The sequence below is a fragment of the Micromys minutus genome (assembly GCF_963924665.1).
Source record: "Micromys minutus genome assembly, chromosome: 12".
Taxonomy (NCBI): Eukaryota; Metazoa; Chordata; class Mammalia; order Rodentia; family Muridae; genus Micromys; species Micromys minutus.
The window spans coordinates 37,445,975-37,472,694 of record NC_137981.1 but is presented as its reverse complement, the minus strand read 5'-3'; the positions used below and the strand labels follow the sequence as shown (position 1 = coordinate 37,472,694).

Here is a 26,720-nt window from a genome sequence, read left to right as displayed (position 1 = left end):
AAAACTGTTTCCTCCTCTCACCCTCTCGCTGGCATCTTTTCTGTCACCCATGTTAAAATTCTAAAGTCACTCAAGTACAAATTACTTACTGTGTACCTACCTACAAACGAGTCCATATGTTGTGGAGGAGGCAGAGCCAACAATACACTCAGTATTAATTAATAATTTCTGAGAAAAATCTACTATAATTATTCCAAGTTTTGTAGCAATTTCAGATCTACTTACATCTCTGTTATAAAGTTGGTGAGGGCATGGCAAGCTGCTCTGTAATTTGTTGCTGAAGAATAAGCGCACCTACAAGAAAGCACTTAAACTAGACCAAGGGAAGGTCCAACAATGGGATACCTATCCTATAGACTGAAATGAAGGAATGAAGAGAAACAAGGGAAAAGAAAAATGGGAAAGCAATGACAACTACTACAAATCACATGGTGGCTTGGGCCTCACAGCTGGTGATTTCTGGTGAAAAAATTACCACTGCAGTTTGGCAAGACTTGTGATCACCAGCTGGCTGTCTCCACTGTTACCGATAAGGCACAGTGCTGACAAAGACTCCACCTCCAGACTAAAGGGCCAATGAGGTTAGAGCCTGTCTCTGTTTGGGGTCTAAACTGGTCTGCATGCCTGCTTCTGCAGGTACACACACAGGTGCATGCGGAGGCCAGAGGTCTGACAGCATCTTCGGTTGCTCTCCATCTCAGTTTTTATTGAGACAGGACCTCTCACAGGACTGGATCTCACAGATTCAGCAAACCCCCAGAGCTCCTCCCATGTCAGCCTCTACTACACTAGGATTACAAGTGTTTACCTCCATAACTGGCTTTTTATGAGGGTTCTGAGAATCCAAACTCAAGTTCTCCTGTTTAAAAGGCAAGCAATTTATCAACTGAGCTATTTCCCAAGCTTCTAAAACTAATTCTAAAATAACTAGGAAATTATTTCTTGGACAACTCTGTACAAATTAGACATTTGCAAATTTCAACCCCTTTAGTCTTGGTTGAGTTTCCTTGGAGATTAAGCCCTACTACTCATAAAGCATTTCTAGTGAAATTACATTCTCTACAAGGCATGGCAGAAACTGTACAGCAACCTTAAGAAACTACAGTAAGTTGTTTGGGCCATGATCTGGTACATATAATCTCTAGAAGCTGGTATAGGGGGACTGTCATTAATTTGAGGCCAGCCTGGGCCACAAAGTGAAGACCCTGTCTCAAAAATACATAAATAAATTTTAAAAGAAGAGAAAAGGTTTTCTGTGACTTCAAGTAATTACGGTTTGGGCACAGGGGAAAAAAGGTCTAAGGTCAGAGCTCTGTCTGCATCCAGTGGATGGACGACAGATCTGGCTCTTGTGTCCAGTAGCATCAATGTCTTCATGCTCCATTCCTTTCGCACCCCTTAATTAATTATAGGCAGCCTTCCCCCATCCACTTGGACTGAATCCTCTTTATTTTCTTACTTTAATTAACATCACTCTTGCTCTGCTATTGCTAGGAAGAACTGTGTTCGGGATAAGCAGCCTCAGCCTTCCTAGCTTGCATCTGTGGAGCTATAACTCTGCAAGGAGCTGAAGCACAAAGCCCCTCTGTTAGGGCAGCACACTAACCCTTGTGTGTCCCTCTCATATGAGCACAGGGGCTGGAACGGGCCTCCTCCTGTTCTCTTTTTCACCCTCCTCCCACCTTTCCCAGAGGGAGATCCTGTTCACACCAAAGAAAGCCAAGAACATTTAGTTCGGCAGTAAGAACAGGTGGCAGTACCAATAAGGAACAAAACCTGGTATTATTCCAATTGCTGAATTCTACAGTAGGAAGAAAGGACAGAAAGAACTCAAACCCGGGAACCATCTTTCCTTGTGGGTCCCTAACAATTCCATTTTGATAAGCCAAGAAAGAAAGAAAGAAAGAAAACACCTTTTGGATTTCTGTCTACACTAACTCACTTGAGGAAACTAAAGGTCCTTATTATTTGTGAGAAAGCAAATTACCTTTATCTGTTAACTATTTTTCTGGATGAAGTACAAAACCAACAAGACTTGAATGATTAGAAGCAGGTGCTTCCCCACCCATCTCTCTTGGATCAAATAGCAGACAATTTTGTCCATGTGAGCATATCATTATTTGGATTAGCAAAAGCCATGTAAATAAGACAGAAGTGCCATGAAGACAGAACATCTTTGTGTTTGGGCATCTGCAAATGCAGCTGTTCTATAAGACTCGTTCCCCCTAAAACACATATTCTTGTCTTTAAGCAGAGAACAGTGTTTTATTTCTCTCTCAGAATATCATAGCCTTACAGCTACAATAATTCATAAGTATTAGAGACAGTGAGGTTCAGTAAGTGCCCAAGATATTAGAATGTATTCCAGAGGCAGTCCACAAGACAGCAATACCTTCTGCAAAGGCATCATATACTCCATGACCTACATACTCTCTGCTCAGCTCTTCAGGATTCCCATTCTGTTCCTGGCTTCCCAATTTGTTTAGTATTTTGGCTCTCAGTCTTTTCCTGTACCTCCTGGAAATCGAAGAAGCTGAATGGAGACTATCTAGTCTGTAAATATAAGCCTCTAGAGGTAAGGGAGTTACCCTTGAGACCTACCAAAGGCTGGGGGTGGGGGGAACCTTTCATTGGTTTTGTGTGGTGAAAGAATGCTGAAAGTTCTTCAAGAGAGGGCAAGGCCATGTGCACCATAACCAAGTACCACCAGACATGCCAACAAAAGATTTTTCACATTTTGTTACAGAAAAACCTTAACTCCATCAAGAGCAGACAAAACAGAATGACCAGCTTCTATGTGCCCATAATCCACCTCACAATTACCAGTCTGTGGCTAATTTAATTCCTTTGTGTTGACTGTCTGTATTATTTATCCAACTCTCCAATCAGTTGAGGCACATGCCAGACATTTTGGAATAGGCCTATGTATATTCCAGAATATAACTCTAAAAAAAAATAAGAACTCTTTTTGTTTAAAGATTGTTTATACCATCCTCCAAACAGGCAACAATAATGCCTTAATATCACCAGATAACCATAAAAATTTGAGGGGAAGGATCTCGTTGCTATGCAGCCAAAGATAGCTTCCAACTCACTATATAACCAAGGTGGTCTCATACTTACAGCTATGTTCCTAAGCCTCTGAATGTCGAAGTTAGAGGTATGTACCGTCAGGCCCAAATATAAAAATATTTGATCCAACTTTAGAGAACACAAAGAACAACTGCCTTTTGTCTCCCCTGGGATTCTCTCCCTTGTGACTAAGAGGAGCAGCCTTCTAGATGTCTTAATTACAAACAAAAGCATCCACATATCCTATATTATTTCCTTTAAATTGTTATCAATTGTTTAAATTGTTATCATATCTACTAATAAATTTAAGCCTTTATTTATATTCAGTTGATAACCTGATCTTAGAATTATAAGGATAAAGATCAATAAAGTTACTTATCACATTTATTCCTGCTGTTATGCATTGAAAGACAGACATTGAGCTGGAGAGATGGCTCAACGGTTAAGAGCACTGGCTGCCCTTCCAGAGGTCCTGAGTTCAATTCCCAGCAACCACATGGTGGCTCACAACCATCTGTAATAGGGTCTGATGCCCTCTTCTGGTGTGTCTGAAACAGCAGCAGTGTACTCATATACAATAAATAAATCTTTAAAAAAAAAAAGACAGACAGACATTTCCATACATTCAAAGACAGAGATAGAGAGAGACAAAACTTCAAAGTAATGAATACAAACAAAGATGGGCCAGAACACAGTACTGCTTTTAGTGAAAAATCACAAACTGCTATTGATAATTTAGATAACAAACGATGAGGATCATCACGAATGACTGACATTATTAGAACAGCAGCATATCCACTTCCTGCACTGAGAATGAATGGGTCCTGTGGATGTGCACAGACATTTTAAGTCTGTATTAAGTTTTAGACTGCCATAAATTCTGGGAAGAAAAGAATTAACCATGATTTCTATATCTTTTTCTGGTAGTTAAACCCTTCTATTTGACTAACATGTGCAATCTGAACTCTTAAATTCTAAAAGGAATGAAGACTACCCACAGTAGAGGAGGACTTGAGAACCAAGACAACCACTCAAAGGACAACATGATTATGCTCTCATTAAGAGGTAATCAAAATAAGGAAGTTAAATACAAACACATACGAACTGGACAGACATAAAGACTTACTTCCCTATGTGTAGATTCTTATTTACTAGACAAAATTTCTAGGGAGCATATAGAAATTTAATTTTTGCTGCTAAATAGTATAGGATAATAGATTCACACTCTGATATTCATCATGAAGGACAATGAGAAACCTTCCATTGCTATAGTCTAGAAAAAACTAGGAATAAAGATCACTTTGTTTATTAGTATTAGAAAGTACTAACCTTTCAGTACTCAAAAGGAAATAGACACATGGTAGCACTCAAAAGATACTAAAGGATTGTTTTTCCCCTGAATTTTTAAATTTGCCCCAGCTAAACAGCCTAACTGCTCTCTAAATACAGAGATTTCAGAACATCTTAAAATACAAACCTACTTCCTCTTACCACCCCACTCCTACTCAACACCCCTCTCCAGCTCTTAGTTACACTGTAGAACTTTTTTTAAGTCACTAATTGAAGAAAATTAAATTTAATCAATCAAAAGCAACATTCTTCTTTGCCTAAAACAAAAAGTCCTCTGTCCTACATGCTGGCACTGTAAAACCTCCAGTACAATCCCTGGAAGAACAAAATCTTTGTAGCGTATGAAGTACAGAGGACGGATTTCCTCTCCAGAACAGAGACAAATAAAGATGTCAACACCAAAGTAAAGTTATCTCTGTGGAAAGGGGGTGCAAGAGCAGTCCAACATGAACAATAGGAAGAACTCTGGACTATGGGTGATGACAACTTAGGACAGGAAAAAAAAAAATCATTCAATCATAATAGATGGGAATAGGTTGGGTTATGAAAAGAAACAATAATGGGTATGACACAATCTTCTATTTATTAAATCAGACTTGACAGGCATCAAGGTTCAGAGTAAGCAAAATAATACAATGACACAAATTGCTTTAAACTAATTAATCTATTTGTGTATGTGTGTATGTGCATGTGTAGATACAAGTGTTCATTGCAAATGTATGGAGGTCAGAAGACAACTAGTGGGAGCTCGTTTCTCTTTCCATAGAATATATAATGATGACTAAAGTCAGGCCTTTCACTTCATGGCAAGCACTGGTCCCACTTGTCAGTCTCTTGATGACACAGTCAAAAACCATTACCAGGTATTTGTAAACCAGAACTAAAGGCTGAAATTAATATCTACATGAAGTACCAACTAACACAAGGGAAAAATAGCATATTTCATTGTAACAAAAAAAGAATATAAATATTATATAGAAACCATAATGAAGCAAGTGGAAGCAATGAATACAACAGATACAGTGAATTCAAGAGACCCAAGAACTCTTGACAGATGCTGAGAAAATAGAAGGAGAAAACAAAAATAATAAAGGCATCTACTAAAGCATTCCATGCAAAACCATGACAAGAGCACTTGAAGTGGTGAAAGGTAAAATTCTGTATCCAGAGAAAGAACAGGGTGTGCATCCCAGTGATGCTTAAGAGGGCAAATCCCTCATGTCAACATAGCATATGGAGCTGCCTAGCTTTTAACTCATCTAGGAACATGTTATTGAGGTTATCTTGTGAGTGTCTGTGTGAGACAGTGAACAATTATGTTCCAACACAATAAAATCTGAGTTCACAGAATTTGCAGGATGTTAAAGCAAACTTCAAAAGGAACTTTGGACTTTCCTGTTTTGAAAAAAAAAATATGAGGTAAGAAAAATATGTATGCCAAATTCAGTAGGGTAAAACATTAAAGAATACAAATATGTTACTAATAACTAGCAAAATATGAGTTCTTATTAACAGTACCAAATATTCCTCTAACTTTAAAAAAGAAAGCAATGTGAGGGGGGATTTAAAAATAGAGAATTATCTCTATAAAGTAACATGGAACCACAAAATAACAGAGCTTAAATCTCTGAATACTGAATGGCTATTTTTCTGACAAAAATGCTAGTCCTTTACTTTTACAGAGACCAAAGAAAAGGCAAACAAACCTAGACAGAAAGATAATTTGAAGGAATTAAGAAAGAAATGTAGGCTAGAGAGATGGCTCAGTGGTTAAAAGCTCTTCCAGAGGTCCTGAGTTCAAATCCCAGCAACCACATGGTGGCTCTGTAATAAGATCTGATGGCTTCTTTTGGTGTATCTGAAGACAGCTACAGTGTACTTAGATATAATAAATTAATTAATTAAAAAGAAAGAAAGAAATGTAACTAGGTGTGACGGTAAGCACCTTTAATCCCAGCACATAAAAAAAAAAAGAAGCATGCAAATCTCTAGGGGCCAGCCTGGTCTACATAGTGAGTTCCAAGCCGGTCAGAGCTACATTGTGAGGGAAGTGACAGTAAGACTGGAGGATACTCAGGCACCAAACAGGAGAACAAGGTGTTTATGAACTTGAAACAAGTAGCCTATGGCCAGTTAGAATACACTTAGGCTTTCTCCAAAACTATAAATATGGCCCAAACAATACTTGGCTATCTTAACATCTAAATTTACTCAGTGTGTGTGTGTATGTGTGTGTGTGTGTGTGTGTGTGTGTGTGTGTGTGTACACAACTGGGCAAAACAGCACTTACAATCAAAATGACATAAAATTAGTTCCCTACAGAACCTGAGTGTCTAAGTCACCATGTTCCGTACTAACTTAAAGAAAACAAATCTGGTCAGTAGTGACAACATGAGGAAAATACTAAAGTTATATCATCAGAATCATGAAGTCCCAAAATATGGCCTCTGACCTCCTTCCTAAGTGTATCTACCCTTCTATCATAAGCATCTTTTCTGAAGTTTTAACATATTTCTTCAAGGCAAAAAGATTGAAAAACAAGTTTGCTTCCACACTTGGATATCTTTGGGCATGCAGCATAAAGGCTGAAAGCTAATTTTCTTCACTCTGGCTTTTAAGATACTAGTTTACATTCCAATAACTATTTGTCACTTTGGAAATGCAATATGGTAGGTGGTTCTCCAGAGTCCCTCCTAAGTCAACAAATAGCACACACCCAGACATAGTAGCTCACACCTGCAATCCAGCACTGAGGAGATGAAGGAGAGGAGTTTTAAGTATGAGACCCCATTTCACATAAATGAACAGTACAGTAAAGTCCCAGCCAATCGGTGCATATGAGAAATCTCACAGGAGATTGTTCTACCCAGAATCTCTCCAAGATTAGTATTTTCCTTAGTAATATCTGCCTAACACGGTTTTAATGAATCAGACTTCCCTTGAACTTACTTATCAAGCAGATGCTATATTAATCTAAAAATGTCATTTATAAAATTAGGTAAAATGTTCTTTTGGATGGATCTCATAGAAAATGTTACAATCAATTTATTAAAGACCTAGAATATTAAAACTTATAGAAGGGGCTAAAGAGATGGCTCTGCCATTATGAGCACTGGCTGGTCTTCCAAGCACCCACATGGCAGCTCACAGCTCCAGGTGCAGGAAATCTGATAACCTCACACATACATGCAGACAAAACACTAATGCACATAAAATAAAAATAATATTTTAAATTTCTATTTAAATGAATAGCTAATAATGTTTACTTTTATAAGTTCACATATGCATATATTTTGATTATATACTCCCCTCATTATTTTTTGTTACAAGTTATAGTGGTTCTAAATAAAGTGTAGGAAAAAAGATGTCTATGGCCCAAATAACTCTTTCCAAGACTCTATCATGGTAAGTAGACCAGAATGTGGAAACTAGGAGCCAAAGAATCACAATCCAAGTTCAAAGCCAGTTTAGTACACAGTAAATTCAAGATCATCCAGGTAAGCATAAAATAACAAAAAAGACAAAATGATTACAAAACAGTACATAGTTCTGCTGGTAAAGTGCTTGCCTGGCATTCGAAGAGTCCTAGGTTTGACCCTAACCCTAGCATAAAACTGGATTTAGTAGTGCATGTCTATAACCACAACATACACAGGAGGTATTGTCAAGAAAGTCATCCTCAGTGAATTCAAGACCAGTCTGGGCTAATCTTGACAATACAAGAAACTATCTCCAAAAAAAAAAAATTTTTTTTAAGCCAACTATTGCATATAATCAATGCAAATTAGAAAATGCAAGACTTAAAAAGAAAAAAAATGCAAGACTATTTAACTCACAATTTCTACTTTAAGCTAAAAGGAAACTAAATTAAATATATAATTGCCACACCTAGGCGGTCAAAAAAAAACTAGTAATTCAGACTTCAGGCTGGGTGTGGTGGTGCATGCCTTTAATCCCAACTGCTCAGGAGGTGAATTCCAGGCCAGCCCTGTCTACAAAGTAAGTTCCAGAACAACCAGAGCTGTTACAGGAAGAAATCCTGTCTCAAAAACACAAACAAACAAACAAAAAAACATTCAACCATCATGAACAAAATAATGACCCTGGAATCTTGCTCTGAATTCAGATGGATATTACAGATTTACTCAAACACATCTAATCTATTGTACATCTGAACCAAAAAACAGACTAATGCATTGGTCAAGGATTATCATGTTTATTATCATTATTATCAAACAACCAAGGCCCATCATGTTTCTTTTTCTTTGTGAAGTCTCTCTTTTTCTTTGTCTCTATACAAATGCTCAGGCTTATTTTACTCCCCGCATGAAAACATGGGATAGAGAACTGGTAGAAAAGACTGAATGGGGAACCAGGCATAGTGTAATCCCAGCACTCCTCGGGAGGCAGGAAAAGTTTGAGCCCTGTCTTTGTGGCCAGCATGGTCTACAAAGCAAAGTTCCAGGACAGTCAGGGCTACACAGATAAACCCTGTTTCAAAATAAACACACATAGGAAGGAAGGAAGGAAGGAGGGAGGGGGGTAGAAAGAGGGAGGGAGGAAGGAAGGAAGGAAGGAAGGAAGGAAGGAAGGAAGGAAGGAAGGAAAAAGGAAGGAAGCAAGGAAGCAAGGAAGCAAGGAAGGAAGCAAGGAAGGAAGCAAGGAAGGAAAAAAGAAGAATCGAATGGAAGCTGTTCAGGAGGTAAAGCCATTTGCCTCACAGCCTGGTGATGTCTCAGTTCAATTTCCAGCTTCCACACCGTAGGAGAGAATGGACTCTTGAAAGTTGTCCTCTGAACTCCACAGTGTCATGGCATATACTCACACAAAACAAAACTTAATTTTGAAAATATAATGGGAAATATTATGAAATAATAAATTTCTTAAATTTAGTTTTAATAATAATAGTTGATTCCATTTAAAACTTCTTTCAAAAGGAAAGTTCAGAATTAGCTTTGGGAGTAAATAGGCAAAGCAGAAGCATACTTGAACAGTATTTTATTACATCAAATATTAAGTCTTCTGGCAAACTGTCTCAGAATAAAATACCAGCTGCATAACAATGTTTCAAAGCAAAATAATTAATTCATTTTTGCTATAAACAGCAAAAAGATAATTCAGTAAAAAAGTTTTTAAGAATTGCCCCAATCAACCAAATCTCCTCAATAGTAGCAATCTGGCAGCCTAGGATGCTGAGAAGAGACAACTTTATGGACTTACCTTGAGAGCACAGAAGATGCAGGAATCACCCATGCACTTGTGAGTTGTAAGCTGCCGAAAGCTACGGCGGAAGATGTCCAAGTGCCACAAAACCTTCCAAAACAGGGGGGAAACTCATTATCCTAAAACAACCTTTAACTTTAAAGTCAAGAATTCAAGCAAATAGGGACTGACTACAGAAAACAAAAAACCTTTATTCTCAGAACAAAAGATCATTCTTATAATATTAAAATAAACCTCAAAAGGGGGAAGCATCAGGGCTGGAGAAGGCTCAGTGGTTAAAAGCACATACTGTTCTTGCAAACTTTGGTTCCTAGCACCCACAGAAGATGGCTAACAACAACCTAGACCTGGAGCTCCAGGGGAATCCAGCATCCTTATCTGACCTCCATAGGCATACTGCATTCATGTGTACAAACGCATACACAGACACAGGGCACACATGCGCACACACACACAAAGAACTTTTAAAACATTTTTTAAGTCAAAGAAGGAAACTGGGATATAGTAACTAACAAGAATGACAAATGAGCATATTCTAGAAAAGCCATCCATTTGAACAAAAATAAGTCACGTGGTGAAAACATCCTATGACAAAAAATCAAACGTGATGTTAAAGAAGAAATTTAGGGATTAAAAACTGTAGAATAGGACTAAGGGATTCCCCATGGGATAGAGCACTTTAGCAAATGTAAGGTCCAGGTTCCATGTGAAGGAACCACTCATCAATAAATGGTACAAAATGAATGGTCTTCACAAGAAAAAAACAAATGCCTTTAAATTTGTATAATGAAAAAAACTTACCTTTGTGACAATTCCTTAAGTCAATAGGATAAAAAGTAATAGTGGCTGCTAGGTGTGTGATACAAACCCCTAAGAGGCAAGTGGATCTCTCTGTTAAGAAGCCACACTGGTTTACATACCAAGTTCCAGTCCAGCCAGAGCTACAGAGCAAGATCTGTTGTTCTGTGTATCTGTCTGTGTGTCTGTCTGTCTCTCTCTCTGGTCTGTGGTCTGTCTGTCTGCCCCCCACTCAAAGTAATATTATAGGGCCAAGGAGATGGCTCAGTGGGTAAGAGCACTTTGTATCAAATCAAGAAAGCCTGAGTTCAAATCCCTAGCACCCCCATAGAAGTTAGGCAAGAACAACATGCTCATGACCCTGGTGTTGAGCTCCCGGGCTAACTAGCCTAAATGAAATGGCAAGTCTCAGGTTTACTAAGCAACCTTGTCGGAAACATAAGGTACAGAGCAATAGAGGATGACACTGGTGTCTCCCCTGGCCTCCATGCACACATATATGAGTGCATACACAAACACGTAAGTGCACTTATACCATACAACACACACATAAGTAAATAAGGAAACAAACAAATAAATGTAATAAAACAGTTTTTAAAAATTAAATGACACTGGGGCTGCAGAGATGACTCAGCAATTAAGAACTGGCTGCAGAGGACCTACCCAAGTTCTATTCCCACACCGACACGACAGCTCACAATTATTTATAATGCCAGTCCCAGGAATCGAACACCCTCTCCTGGTCTCCACAGGCTTTGTAGTGTGCACACATACAGGCAGGTAAAACATCCATACACATGAAAAATACATCAGATAAATAAATAAATAGCCAGGCAGTGGTAGTACTTGCCTATAATCTCAGCACTCAGGAGCCAAAGGCAGGCTGATCTTCTGAGTCTGAGGTCTGAGGCCAACCTGGTCTATACAGAGTTTCAGGACAGCCAGGGCTACACAGAAAAACCCTGTCTTAAAAAAAAAGGGGGGGGGGGGGAGGACTGAAATATAGCTCTGAGTTTTAGAGCATTGGCTGCTCTTCCAGAGGACCCAGATTCAATTCCCAGCACCCACACAGCAGCTCAAACATATCTGTAACTCCAGTTTCAGGGTTTCTGACATCCTCACACAGACATACATGCAGGCAAAACACCAATGAACATAAATAAAAAATAATATACATAATATGTATTATATGTATAAAGACAAACCAAAAAAGGAAAAAGAATAAAGAGCCAGTAATGGGGCATGCACCTTTAATCTCAGAATTCAAGAGGCAGAGGAAGTTAGATCTCTGTAAATTCAAGGCCAGCCTGATATACATAAAGTTCTAGACCAACAGCGATACACAGTGAGATGCCATCTTTAAAGGGGAAGGGGAGATTTGTGTCTGGAAAGATGGTACAGGTGCCACTCTTCCATAGGACCCACATGACAGCTTACAATTTCTAATTCGGGAGATACTTGCTCTCAAGAGCACCTATACTCACATGCAGACACACATGTCTATACATAGTTTAATAAAAATAATCTTTTTTGAAGAAAACAATAATAAAACTGCTCTGGAAAACCAGGCCAAAGCACACCTAGAGCTTCTACTACCTGAATGCGACATTATCCTTGGAGCTGGAGAGCTGTCTCAGTTGGCCAGTCACTTGCTGCATAAGCAAGAGGATCAGAGTTCAGATCCCTGGTACCTAATATAATCTGGGTGTGCATGGCAGCCCTGCCTGTGATCTTAATGCTGGGTAAGCAGAGATGGAGAATCACCAGAACAAGCTGTCACTCACATGTGCACCCACACATACCAGAGCATAGGCATAAAAAGAGAGAGATACTATTCTCAAAGCAGATTAATAATATATTTATCATTGTCTCCAGTTCTACAAATTAGGTAACTGACTTCAAAAAGATTAAAAGGCTTTGCCTAAAATCACACAGATAAAGGTAAAATATGATCTTGGGAGCCATCAAGTCTCATATTTGGAAGTCTGCAGACATAGCAGTACCAACACAAAGAAGGAGGTGGGCTTACCTGCAGGGCACTGTTGAGGAAGCAGCTATTTTGCCCTGGCTCATTGCTGAGGCCTTTGCTGGGGGCAATAGACATTGAGCTTCGAGGTGCAAACATCCCTTGAACACTACCTCGGCCTCCAGAAAAGTAATTTCTTTTCCAAGACATTATTGTTCACATTAGCCCAAAAGGGGAACAAAAGGGGGGGAGGGTCTATATCTTTTTGGCAAGAAACCTGTGGTTTTTGAAATCCTAAAAAAAAAAAAAAAAAAAAAAAAATCTAGAAAATTATTCAAATTGAAAGGCTGAGTTTATAGTTTCCCAAACATCAATCTGTAAACTCAGGGAATTCAGGTGTCTCCTTAGATCCAGGTGCCAAAGCTGTCCTTCACCTGCCCCACTGTTCAGAATGTAACTTGGCACATGACCAATGCAGATGTAAGTACTGCTTCCTTCTATGTTGCTGAAACTCCCTCCCTAAAGTCCTGGTAAAACAGATGGAATCTTCAAGTCAACAGTACCCAGGACCTAGCAAAGCTTGTTCTTCAGCCCTCTTTACAATGCTTCGTGTGGACTGAAGACTGGAAGGAGAGACAGGAACCCACAGTCTTCCTTGCTCTCTCAGAGCCTCGGCTCATCCTCCTCTATCGAAGCCAACAAGTCTGTCTGGGTTCTTGGTAGGGTTGCTGTTGATGTTCCTCGCTGTGCACCTTTTAGCTGTATTCCAAATTCCTTCTATCCTCTACCAGATCTTCAGAAAGCCTCTTCTCTTTTCTTCTGAGACCAGAATAGCCAGCAGTGCCAGAGAGCTTTAACAGAAAGAAAAAAAAAATCAAAAGCTTACGTCATTTAATGACTCTGCTGGCTTTGCACTGTTCTGCCAAGATCAACGTTGCCTCACCTCTCAGTATAAACTTGAAACTTTGACAAACAATGCTGAGAGAGAGAGAGACAGAGAGACAGACGAAGAGAGACAGGGTGGGGAGAAGGGGAGAGAGACAGAGAACCAGAAACAAAAAAGGGAAATGCCAAACAAAAGGAAAATATGGGCAGCTTCACTTTCATGAAAAACTTCTCTTAAATTTTAAAGACAAAAGCTGAACTGAACTAAAATAAAAACCAAGCACAAACTTTCCAGAATGAAGCTAAGAAAGAACAAAAACAACAGCAAAATCACTAAGATAGCAAACACTAAGCAATAAGTCTGCCTTCTGGGTGTTGTTATTAAAGTACTTTTCTGAAGGTGCCTTCTATGCATGGTTATGAAACCCTGGTTATAGGTGGGGGGCACATCAGCATGGTCTGGACTCCATTCTAGGGGAATGAGGCTCCATCCCAGAGGGGTCACTAAACCACATGTCCTCAATATCCAATCCAAAGACAAGCCTTTCTGCCTTATCTGTTGCCTTGTTTGACTGACTAGTTCAACTAGTATTTTGCCAAAGGATCAGAGAAATAATTTGAGTTATAAATTACTTAATCTTGAAATTATCTACAGGGGCTCAGAATGAGAGGTCATCCACTGACTAACCTTTGTCTTCAACTAACCAAAATGTGAGGCAACAGTGTGTAGATTGTCCTACAACTGTTTGTATTTTGATGCTAATTCCACTTCCCTAAGAAGTGCTTCCTAATCACTTATTAGGAAGTGACTTCATCTGAACCTTTCCATTTAATTAGTAAAGGCTAGAGCCAGTGATTGGTCAGGGGAAGGGAGGTGGGGAGGAAAAGGGAGAGCGAGGGAGCACAGAGGAGGACCAAGAGAGGAGGAGCAGGATGGAGATTGAAAAGGATGAAGTGGATCCAGGTGGACTTACTTGGCAATAGGTAGCTATAAACATTTTAAGGATTTTATAGGTCTTTTATCTCATATAGAAGGGCAGTTTGTATCTTTGTCTATTTGATACAGAGTGAGACCTCAGGGGCCAATAAAGAGATAAGCTATTCCTTTTTTAATATTTACTGCAACAACAGTGCATATTATCAAGTCAAGTAGCATTTCTGGAAGGAAGCATCTGAGAAATAGGGTCTCACCATACTGGCTGAAATTCTCTATGTAGACCTGGCTGGCCTCAAACTCAGAACGCTAGGATTAAAGGTTTATGTCAATTGTGTACAGCACAACTTTCAGGAGTCAGTTCTTTCCTTCCACCATGTAAGTTCCTGTTATCAAACCCAGGTCATTAGGTTGGGCATTAGGTTGGGCAGCAAATGCCTTTACCCTCTGAGTCATCTCAATATCCCATATTTCTACTGAGATGGGGTCTTAATATATAGCCCTGGCTGGCCTGGAACTTACAACACAGACCAGGAAGACCTTAACCCTCCAGCAATACTCCTTGTCACAGTGCTCACATTATAGGTATGTGTAACCACACCTGGCTGAAGTGCTAAGTTTCAAATATCTCAAGCCTCCTTGAGATGGGCCTGGTATTATAGCAGGTGCCACTATCCCAATATCCTAGAGGCAAAGTCAGAGATATTATAAGTCTGAGGTCAACCTAGGTTAACAGCAAAACTATCTCAAAAATATTTTAAAAATTAAAAAGAAAATACTCAAAAAGCTGAGTGTGATGACATGCATCTTTAAACCCAGCACTCAAGAGCAGGGGCAGGCAGATCTCTATGAGATGAAGGTTAACCTGGTCTACATAGTGAGACCAGCTAGGGCTACATAGTGAGACCCGGCCTAAAACAAAAAGCAAACAACAAAAACTAAAATCGGCAGGGGAGGCATGGTTGAGGGGAGGACAGCCTGGACTACGTATCAAAACCCCATTTCAATCAAACAAACAAAAAGCAAAAATTCTTTGAGATTTTAATCATTTTCTAGAGAACATTTGACTATCCTCAGTGTGTCCAGGAGAAAAGCTGGGACGCAGGAATATTAACTGATTGCATAAGACCATTCTTTCCCTTCTCTACATTCCTGGGCTATTTATAATCTTCATAATCTACACATCACAATCAAAGTATTTGGTTATACATTGTATGGTCATTCAATTTACTATGTTTTATTAATCTCCTTTTGTTTTATATAATATCAGTCATGTATACATGACTATATAAAATAAAATACTATCTAGTATCACACATATGATGACACTATACTGACACTATTTAATCTTCACAATAACCTATCAGATAGATACTAGTAGTTCGGGTTTACAGAAGAATAAACAGGGACTTAAAGGCATCAACTTGCCTAACTGGTATGTGGCAGAGCTGGAACTGGGTGGCTATAATATTTGTCACTTAATATTTTATTATAGTATTCCCAAAGCCCCCATCACGGTGACAGTCATAAAGAGTATCAACATCTACAGTCTGTTGACTAATGTAGAACCAGAAGGAACCCACATCTCCAACAAAGACTGTAAAACCCTTATTTCTCCCATGAACACTATATTCAAGGCCACTCAGCAACTTCCAACAAGCCGTGCAACATTCCTTCAGCTCAACTGCTGCAAAGGAATGACAAGTACCAAGCCTCCACTTGGCTCACAGCAGATGGGACTTGGCAGGCAGGTGGGGTTTTCAGTATCCACATGAGGCATTCACTGAAACCCGCCTGCCCTATGACACATGACCAAGCAGAGAGCAGAGGGAAGACAGACAGTGGCAAAAAGGATTCACAGGCTTTGAATGGCAGCATTATGTGGGGAAAGTAGTAAGTTCTCACGGTAGTTAGGTATGTCAGAAACTAAAGTGACAGCCAAAAAAACAACAAAGGCAAGAGTGGCAGTAAAAATTGTTCAAGCAAACACTGATGACAAAAAGATTCCACTCCAGACGAAATGCTTGCTTCTAAGTCTAGCACTAACTCACATAATCATTCTCTAGTATCATCTACTGAAGATACATGAGAATATAAATAGTATTTCTAGCTACATGACTCTAATAATCTGTAAAGATAAAAAATTTTAGGCAACACTGAACTACTTCAGTATAAAAGAACATTATGTCTGTCTCTCATTCTCAAAGGGCTCAGAAAGAAAAGAATATGTATACACAAGCACATACAAATGGAAAACATAGACAAAACAAATACAAACAGAAGGTTAACAACAGATGTCTCTCACTGAAGAGTATGGAACACCTCAGTTGGCAGAGTCTGCCCACCATGCATAAGACCCTGGGATCAATCCCTAACACTGCCTAAATAATGTGCAAAAGTCATCCTTAACTACATAGAAAATCTTAGGCCAGACTGGAGACTACATGAGATCCTATTAAAAAAAAAAAAAAAAAAAAGCAGCATATGAGATTACATCTTACTATTTCTTATAACTTTTCTGTAAACTTTATATTTAAAGAAAAAAAAAGATTAGCAGCCTCAACATTAAGGGAAAAAGAAAAGGACAATTAAAACTAATACAGTTGTGAGGATCTGGAGAGATGGCTGAGTCTGTAAAGTGCTCACAGCAAAAGCATGAAGACCTGAGTGTGTGTACAAACACACACATTTTTTAAACAGATTGGGCAGTAGTGGTGCACATCTTCAATCCCAGCACTCAAGAGGCAAAGGCAGATGGATTTCTGTGAGTTCAAAGCCAACCTGGTCCACAGAGCGAGCTACAGGACAACCAAATGACACAAAAAAACCCTGTCTAGAAAAACAAAAACAAAATGTGCTCGCATGCACATACTCAAGTATACAAAAAAAAAAATTATATAATAGAAGAAAAATTTGAATTTTATGATTATTCTTAAAATATAAAGTTTAAATTAACCCAAATAATTGAGTCTATTACAAGCAATAAAGTTATACTTAATCCAGGTGTGATGGCACATGCTTTTAATACCAGTGCTTATAATGCAGAGGCAAACAGATCTCTGAGTTCAAGGCCATCCTGATCTACAGAGCGAGTTCCAGGACAGCCAGAACTACACTGAGAAACCCTGTCTCAAAAAAACAAGAAGAGAAAAAAAGGGTATACTTAAAGCCTACAAAGGAGATACACAGTTTAGAGGTTAAGAGCATATATTGTTCTTGCATAGGACCTGAATTTGATTCCCAGCACCCATATCAATCAGGTGGCTCACAGCCACCTATAACTACAGCTCCAAGATGATCCAATGCCATTGGTGGGCACCAACACTCACAACATACAAATACACAATACCCCCACACAAATATACATAACTTAAAATAATAAATCTGTTTTAAAATCTACAAAGATAAACTATACTAACCTATCAATGATTAAAGCGGAAATACCTTAGTGTGTGTGTACATGTTCATATGTGTTATATGTGCACATATATATACATGCAATGTAGAGACCAAGGGTTGACACTTCATGTCTTCTTTAATCACTCTCCACTTTGTTTTCTGACACAGGACCTCTCAACTAAACCTGGCAATCACCAATTCTCCTAGACTACCTGGCCATCCAGTCTCAGTGAGCCTCCTACTTCTGTCTCCTTAGCAATGGAGCTAGAGGTGTTTGCTGCTGTGCCCAGATTTTTCCGTGGCTGTGAGGTATCCAAACTCAGGTCTTCATGTTCTACTAAGCCATCTCCTCAGATCCTGGAACCTGACTCTAATCAAGTGCCAATGACTCTAAACTCCTGACCCTCCTTCACTCTATACCCTCAGTAGAACTTGTGGCATCACATCTAGTTCTAAAACAGATTTGTTTTGTCTTGCATGAGTCTCATAACTAAAGCTAGCCTTAAAATGCTGATTTTTCATCCTGTGCCCTAGGAGAGCTGGGATTAGAAGTATGTGCCACCATATCCAACTCCACTACATTTATTTGTTTACTGGTGTTTACTGTGTTTATATATCTATGGAGGTATGAACGCAGAGGCCACAGTATGTGATTTAGCTCTCTCTACCATATGGAGTCTAGAGATTGACCTCGGGTTGTCAGGCTGGGTAGTATGTGTATTAACCAGCTAAGCAATCTCACTTGCTCCCAAAATAAATTTTTCTTTAATAAAGATCACTCCTACTTTCTTAAGTCCCAAGCAAGGCAATGATGTCTAATTGAATCATTCCTACTTGACATTATTCTGAAGAAAATAGCCTGTGCAAATAAGGCAAGAAAAAAATACATTAACTGAAAACAAATATCATAGACTTGCACTTCATAATTAAGAACTTCTGCTCTTGGGCTAGAGAGATGACTCAGTGGTTAAAAGCACTGACTCCTCTTCCAGAGGTCCTGAGTTCAATTCCAAGCAACCACAAGATGGCTCACAACCAACCATCTGTAATGAGATCTGATGCCCTCTTCTGGTGTGTCTGAAGATAGCTACAGTGTACATATATGTAATATATAAATAAATCTTTTAAAAAGAACTTCTGCTCTTTCAAAGAGAAAAGAACGGACAAGAGGATGACGACAAGCCAAGGATTAGAAGAAATATTTGCAAATGACATAAAGGAAAATAACAGTTAACATGTACATACTGAATGTTATATAGTATACATAGATGGTTGGTAGTCTGTATGTATACATGTATACAAAGAGAGAGGATGAAAGAAAGGAGACACAACGACTAGTCCTATCTTGTCTCCTTTCCAGTCTTTCTAATATACTTTATCCTCCTTTATGCTCTCAGGACATCTGGAACTTAGATCACAACTGTCTTGTGCTCACAGATAAGCACTTAGAGGAACCAGAAATGCTAAACACACAATGTTGTTCCTTCAAAGGAAGTGATGAGTATAACCTATTATTGCCCCAAAGGCTGGGGCACTGTGGATGAGACCACACCAGATCCTCCCCCAGACACTTATCTATCACGAGCTTCTCAATCTATAGAACCCATCTTTATTGAAGATGTCACATGAACTTTACAAAGAGTTCCGATGCAGCCATACCTTAAGCTTTATTGTATATATGGAACTGAGTTAATTATTACTAGGAAATTTTTCTCCAAACTGTGCTGAGCTTAAATATACCTAAAATAACTTACTTGGGGTCAGACTCCCAAAGTTTGAACCAATACTGGCTACTTAGTTGTACTAAGCTGAACTTCTTGCCTCTCACAAATTATAATTCTGCAGGCCATGGTGGTCACAGACCTACTACCACCCCACCCAGTACTCCTTCAGGTTAAGTATTTCTGAACACAGATCGGAGTACATGAAATTTTTGTTCTATAGAGTTGGAGATAATTTGTATGAAATCACTGAACGTTTATTTGAAATAGAAAATGTAATAACCAATTCCATAATCTTATTAAATTCTGATTCTCTTTAAATACATCACTAAAATACATATCATATAAAATAGAGGTAACTTTTAAAATAGAAAACTTATAAACAGAATCAAATATTTATTTCCTTCTAACTCAAGCTTGAAAATACAGATAAGTATCTACAACCATTTTTAAAAGGTCAACTATTTGTTGACTTATAGGCTGATTATCTGAAACTCCTGAGTGAACAATTACAGAACAAGATTCTGAGGGCTGACCTTTGACATCAAATTAGTACATCATGTACAAAAGGAAGAATTATATAGTGTTAAAATACAGAATATCATGTTTTTGTAAAAAGCTGTCATTTCCAAGCAATTTGTCTGAAGCCAGCTAAAAAGAAAATAAACAGACAAGAAAACATGCTTCACTTTGTTATAGGCAGAGAGGTAGGTATAGGTAGGCTACTTAGGTCTTTTCTATAAAGATTCACAGTTCCACAGTTAATTTCCCAACCTCAATGGAAAATAGTAAGTACAAAGAGGAGAGTGATGAAAGTACAGGTACTTGGACTGGGTTTACAGCTCAGTAGGTAATACTGTTTGCTCTGCAAAACCTAAGGATATGTATGAGTTTGAATCCCCAGCACCTACATTAAAAAAAGCCAGGCATGGCCTCACAAGCCTGAAATCCCAGCATCAAGCAGCAGAAACAGACGGATCTCAGGAATTCAATAGCTAGCCAACCAGCTAGTCTAGCCAAATCACCAAGCAAGAAGGCTCCGTGAATTAAAATCCGTGCCACCAAGCCTGACAACCTGAGTTCTAGCCCAGAACCCACAAGATTCCCACAAGTTGTCCTCTGACCTCTGCTTTCTATTTGGCGCCAAGATAAATGCATACCCAGGCATGCATACACACATGCAACACATGAAAGATCTTTTCTTTAAAGTGCAGGTCCAGCCTGACAGCGGTGATGCATGCCTTTGACCCCAACACTTGGGAGACAGAGGCAGGCTAATAGAGTTTGAAGCCAGTGTAGTCTACAGAGTGAGTAGACAGAACTACTCAGAGAAACCCTGTATGGAAAACAAATGTAGGTTCTACACCAGGTGAGATAGCATGAGCCTTGTAATACTAGCACCTGTGACAGAGAAAAATTAGGAGTTCAAGGTCATCCTCACATATATAGCAAGTTCAGGCTCAGCCTGAGCTATGTGAGATCTCTTCATCCATCCCCAGACATACACAAATATATAATATTATATATAGTATGTGTGTATATTCAACAAAATATGTACAAAACACTTTAAGAGTTCAGTTTTTTAAAAAAGTAGTTCCACCAATAACAGCTATGGTTATATCTCATACACACATCTATAAGAGAAAAAAAATTCCAAGAAAGCTGGGCATGGTGGCCTATGCCTGTAATCTCAGCACTTAGGAGGTAGAAGCAAGAGGATAACTGTAAATTCAAGGCCAGCCTGATCTACCATAGCAAGTTCCACTCCAGACAGGGCTATACAGCAAGACCCTGCCTGATAAATCAAAAAAAAAAAAAAAAAAAAAGTTTTAAAAATTATTCTGCAGATATGCCCAGTACTTTGCTGGACTGTTCTCTTCCCACACCCATCTTCCCAGTCCTCCTACCTAATACCAGCATCACTTGGAGACAGCAACTCATTCTGACAGGGTCTAATGATGCTCACATCTTATAAAGAGTAGTCACTTAGATTCAGTCACGTTCTTGGGACCAATTGGGAAGATCGGTGGGAGGAACTCAGGATAGGGTGAATATGATCAAAACATATTATATGTGTATCAAAGTGTCATAATGAAGCCCACTATGTATGATTAATATATACTAATAAAAAATTTCCCCAGGACTGGTGGCATACACCTTTAATCTCTGCACTTAAGAGAAAGAGGCAAGTGGCTCTCTGGGAGTTTGAGATCAGTCTGGTCTGCAGAGTTCCAGAGCAGCCAAAGCTACATAATAGAGAGGCCCTTCCTAAAACTATAAAAATAATAAAATGTTTTATACATATTTATAAAAATGTATATTTAATAATGTTCTAAATTATTTATATTTAATCATTTATAAATATATTTTAAATAACCATAAAAATTTATAAAATAAATTCTTAATTACTTCCTACAGGATTGTCTTTTTAAAATATAGGTAACATATAGGGCTTCTCCCTCCCAGAAATTCATTAATTAGGTTGTACAAGTGTAACCTCCACAGTGCTTTATTAGAATATAATTAGGAAGCTACAGATGCTTAATACTTGTTGAAGAAGAGTTAATGAACTGGGTAATGGTGGTCCAAACTTTTTACCCCAAGACTCAGGAAGCAGAGGCAGTTGAATCTCTGAGTTCAAGGCCAGCCTGGTCGACGGAGTGAGTTACAGAACAGCCAGGGCTACACATTTTGGGTGTTTGACAAAATCTTATAAAACAAACCAAACTTTTTCCTGTTTAGAGGTAACCTGGTGACAGATATGACCAATCAACTCTTTAGCTCTTCCCCAAGTCTCCAACCTAAATCATATCACACTTCAATTTCAACTTCTGTTTCCAACAAGTCTATGGAGAAAAGAAAAATATTCTGGCCAGTAAGACAAGCAGGATGTTCCTCCCTAACCACACTGCCAACAGTAGCAAACTAATAACCGGTTAAAAGAAGAGAGTTTCAGGCAATTTATTTGGCCCATGGAAAGCAAAAAAATAAAAATGAATTCTATAGATTTACCCTATATAATCCTCTGGTTAAATCACTAAAAACCAAAGATGTTTTATCTTTCCTAGTTTTTTAAATCACTAAGGAATGCTTTTATAATTTAGATACTTGATTACAACTATGAATTATTTTATAGTCACAAACACATCAGTACCTGGGATATTTTGCACAATAATGAAAATAAAAGGACAGTATAACAAGAGGAAAGTAGGAGAGGAAGCCAACGAGAGCAGCAGCTTGACTCACTTCTGTCATGAGAACACTGGCACAGAATGGTACAAGCAGCTCCAGCGTGAGGAAGCGAGCACGTGACTGGGAAGGAAGGCTGGAGAATACAAAGGAAGGAATCAGAGAACACAAACAAGGCTCCCTTCAGTGAGAGCGGTAAAAACCAGGAGGTCCTGAAATCTACCCTAGAAGTCTTTCATAGTCTCAAAAGCTACTAAATTCTAGCAGTTGAGTCGGTTCAAATGTTGACCCCACCACTTACAAGGGAGAGGAGTGGCCTTCCATACTGCCTCTTTCACTGTAAAGTGGCAATAATGGTAGCAACTAAAGTGAACATTCCTGGACACAGCATGTCCTTAGTTCTTAAAAAGCGGGAGTCATCTGCCTCATAGTGCAAGGGGAAGAAGACAGGGAGAAGTTCTACCTATGCATGATACAAAAAAATACCATGTTCTTGTCAGGGTTGTAGTGGAAATTAGAAATACATGTGTAGCATTTAGCATAGAACCTAGGAGATCATGAGATTATTATTGTACAAGTACAGCCTCCACTTGAAAATCAGACTCAACTAAACGGCAATAAAATCTCAATAAGTTTTCCTCATATTGCTAACAGCACTTCTACAGAACTTTTCACAAATATGAGTGCCAGAACATACACACATACACACACACATGCATGCACACACACACAGGCACCCCACTATTTCTTAGATGAAGATCAAAACATACAGTCCAAGGAAATAGTTATGAAATACTGTTCAAGTAGCACTGGAATGGCCTGAGCATCAAATACAAAACACTTTATTTTCAAAGGATCAAAATACCTCATACCCAAAAGGAACAGGTCTAGTGACCGAATATACAAAGAATACAACCTTCTAACAAATTCAGAACACTAAGCCTACAACTCTTTTCTTTAAACCTGTAAATATTCCCTTTAATTCTAACAAGTTCATATATACATACATATATATATATGCATACATATAGTGTTAGAGGGTTAGAGGAGGAAAATAAAATCCCCAAATTTAATAACTGGTTGGGGGAAAGGGCAGAAAAAAAGACAACATAAAAAGTCTCCTGAAAATTGAGTTCAAAACTCAATTCCAAAGTAAACTATTATGGGGGTGGAGGTAGACTGGAATAACTTCACAAACACTACCCAATCATTGTATACTCCCTCTACACAATTTTAATACAACTACAATGCTTACCAGACAACCCATTCGAGCTCAGCAAAAAGCTTCAAGCACTCACAAGGGCATTTGTGGGGCAAGTGACACAGGCACAGAACAGAGGCAAGGGTACAGAGGGAGGAGACAAGCAGAACGAGCAACAATGGGAAACTATTCATCTAACCACAAAGCCACAGAACAGCGTATCAGGGATAAAACTTTTTTTTTTTTTTTTTTTTTTTTTTTTTTTGCCAACTACCAGGAGCAATTCATTGAGAAGCTAAAACTGAAGGAATTAACCAAAACTCTCTGGAAAAGACTTATGATAAACTTCACTGGAGGCTTATAACAACTATATGAGGCTGCTACCTCCAAAGGCATTCTTGAAGGCAAGGTCATCAAAAAATAAGGTTTTCAGGGTGGCAGCTGCTTCCAAAGGGCTGGTCCTAAAAGAACCCTTTGTGTGCTATCTGTGAGAAAACATCTTAGCAGTGTCCTAGAGAATCACCAAAACAAAGCCGTGTGAATCAACTCAAAATCTCAAGACTATCTGCAGTGAAACCATTTTAATGGGCAAAAGTCTTCTGTCTTAAACATTAAAATGGGCCATGCTATTAAAGAAATTAGGAAATTATGTGAATATAAATTATGTAAACTAAGCTGCTGGGGTTGTTAGTCAATTTAAAACAAGACCTGAATCTAAAGGTTCTTCCAGCCAAGATCTCCACAGCTCTTTAGGGAACTACATATGTGTCCCACCCTGAAACATGTGATCAGTCAAACAGAGCTTGCTTTTGCAGGCAGGGCATAAAGGCCCAGAGGACCAACACACATGCTTTTCTGTGTATCACTCTGCTTATTAAACAGCTTTATTTAAATGAGTTGTTTCATAAGCATACTGAGGAAAAAACTCATCAGCAAAATTCTTGCCATTTATGAAGATTAGCTGTATTTCTGTATCTTGAGAGAAAATACTTGAGGTCACTAAAACAAGATTTAATTAAAGTTTACTGGTAAAATTATACAGCTATGGACACTGCCCAAAACTAATTAAGCTTGCGTTTTAACAATATGCTTAAAGTAAAGTAGTCTTTTGGCAGAGAAGCAAGTGTCGAGTTTAAGAGAAAAAAGCTGTTGCTTCTCTTGCTCAATATTAGTATTCTAACCAGATCTTCTAATACCTAGTGCCAAGGCACAGAAGTGCTACATCAAGACAAAAGCACAGATTTCTACTGATCAGTGCTAAATAAAAAAAAAAAAAAAGATGCCCAAGATGTACTTGTTCTTTTCTCTATGAGAAAATATCTGACAAAGCAAATTGAGAAAAAATTACTTTGGCTCACAGCAGGAAAGGCTTAGCTGAAGGAGCACAGTCAACAGTCACACTGCAATGGTAGCTAGAAAGCAAGAAAGAGCAATCGGAGCAGGAGTTCCACATACTTTCTCATCTCAATCCAGGCCCACAAGTCATGATGCTACCCACATTCAGAGTGGTACTACCTTTTAAACCTTTCCAAAAACACTTTCATAGGCATACCTTTAGGCATGCAATTCCAATGGTAATTCTAAATCCAGACAGGTTGACAATGAAGATTAAATATTAGATGTTGAAGAGATGGCTCTGTGGTTAAGAACCCTGGCCGCTCTTCCAGAATATTTGGGTTCAATTCCTAGCACACACATGGGAGTTCATAACCAACTGTAATTCCATTTTCAGGGGACCTGATGCCCTCTTCTAGCCTATATAGGCAATGCACTCATAGTATATATACATCTATGTACCTGAAATTAAAATAAAGATTAATTATAAAAATATATTAACTATCAGGAATGTAAAAGGTGCCCTTCAAAGTCATTATGACATAGTATAGAGCCCCGCATGTCGCACACACCTTTAATCCCAGCACTTGGGTAAGTAGAAACAGGTAGATAGTGCTTTCCAGTCCAGCTAACATTGTGAGACCCTGTGTCCACTTATTTTTTTAAATGTATAGAGCTGTAGCTAGGGGTATAGGTCTACACTTGACATGAGAACCTCTGAGATCAATGCTCAGAACACTAACAATTCAGGTAGGGCACTGACCCTGCAGGGCATTTCTATCACCTCAGTAGGTCTAGTGGATTTAGGAATTGCCTAGTGGGTTTAGTAGGGTTTTTTTTCTTACATTTTTTTCTTTATTCTTTTGTTTCTAATGTTCACAAAATCAATCTCCTCTTCTTGGCTCATGTAAACACTCTATTTTATAGAATAAAGTGCTCCCTGGAGCCACCCAGATGGCTCAGGGTACAGTCACTGTGACACAAGTTGGAAAACCTGAGTTATGATAAAAGGAGAGCACAAACTACTCAAAGTTATAACACTCAGTAATGATGATGTTTTTAATTGAAGTGTTGATTCTAGAGTTACAAAAAGAGGACAAAATCTTTAAACCGCTATGATTTTTGTCTACTGAAAGAAAACAGCCAAGTAACAAAGCAAGAGTAAAATTAGATAAACTCAACCTCATCGAACATGAAGCTTGGGATTGAAGAGATAGCTCCACAGTTAAAATAGCACAGTATTCTTACAGAGGACCCATGTTTGGTTCCCAGCACCCATGTCTGCCATCTTACAAGTACCAGTAACTCTATCCCTAGAACATCAGTTCTCAACCTGAGGGCCTTGATCCTTTAGGGAGTTGCATATCAGATATTCTGCATATCAGACATTTGCACTATGATTCCTAACAGTAGCAAAATCATAGTTATAAATGAAACAATTTTATTGTTGGGGGTCACAACAACATTAGTGTTGCAGCATTAGGAAGGCTGGTAATCACACTGCTCTAGAGGATCCAACACCCTTTTGTGGCTTCCAAGGGTACTTGCACTAGCTCACACATAGTACATGCACACACATATACACACACACATATAATTAAAAATAAGAAACTCCTTAAAATTAAAACTATTAAGGTGATCAGAGTG

General features: G+C 38.6%; 1 protein-coding gene across 2 annotated transcripts in view; it reads right to left on the bottom strand.

The window, feature by feature from the left end:
• USP54 (ubiquitin specific peptidase 54) overlaps nt 1-12,619 on the bottom strand; it is a gene marked incomplete at its 5' end in the record, with an annotated part of 55,957 nt that extends 43,338 nt beyond the window's left edge. For both annotated transcript variants that reach the window (XM_080926939.1, XM_080926940.1), the window contains 2 exons: nt 9,643-9,735; nt 12,473-12,619. In XM_080926939.1, coding sequence (XP_080783065.1) covers nt 9,643-9,735; nt 12,473-12,619 — 240 coding nt within the window. The remainder of the gene's footprint in view (nt 1-9,642; nt 9,736-12,472) is intronic.
• Nucleotides 12,620-26,720: the final 14,101 nt, after the last annotated feature.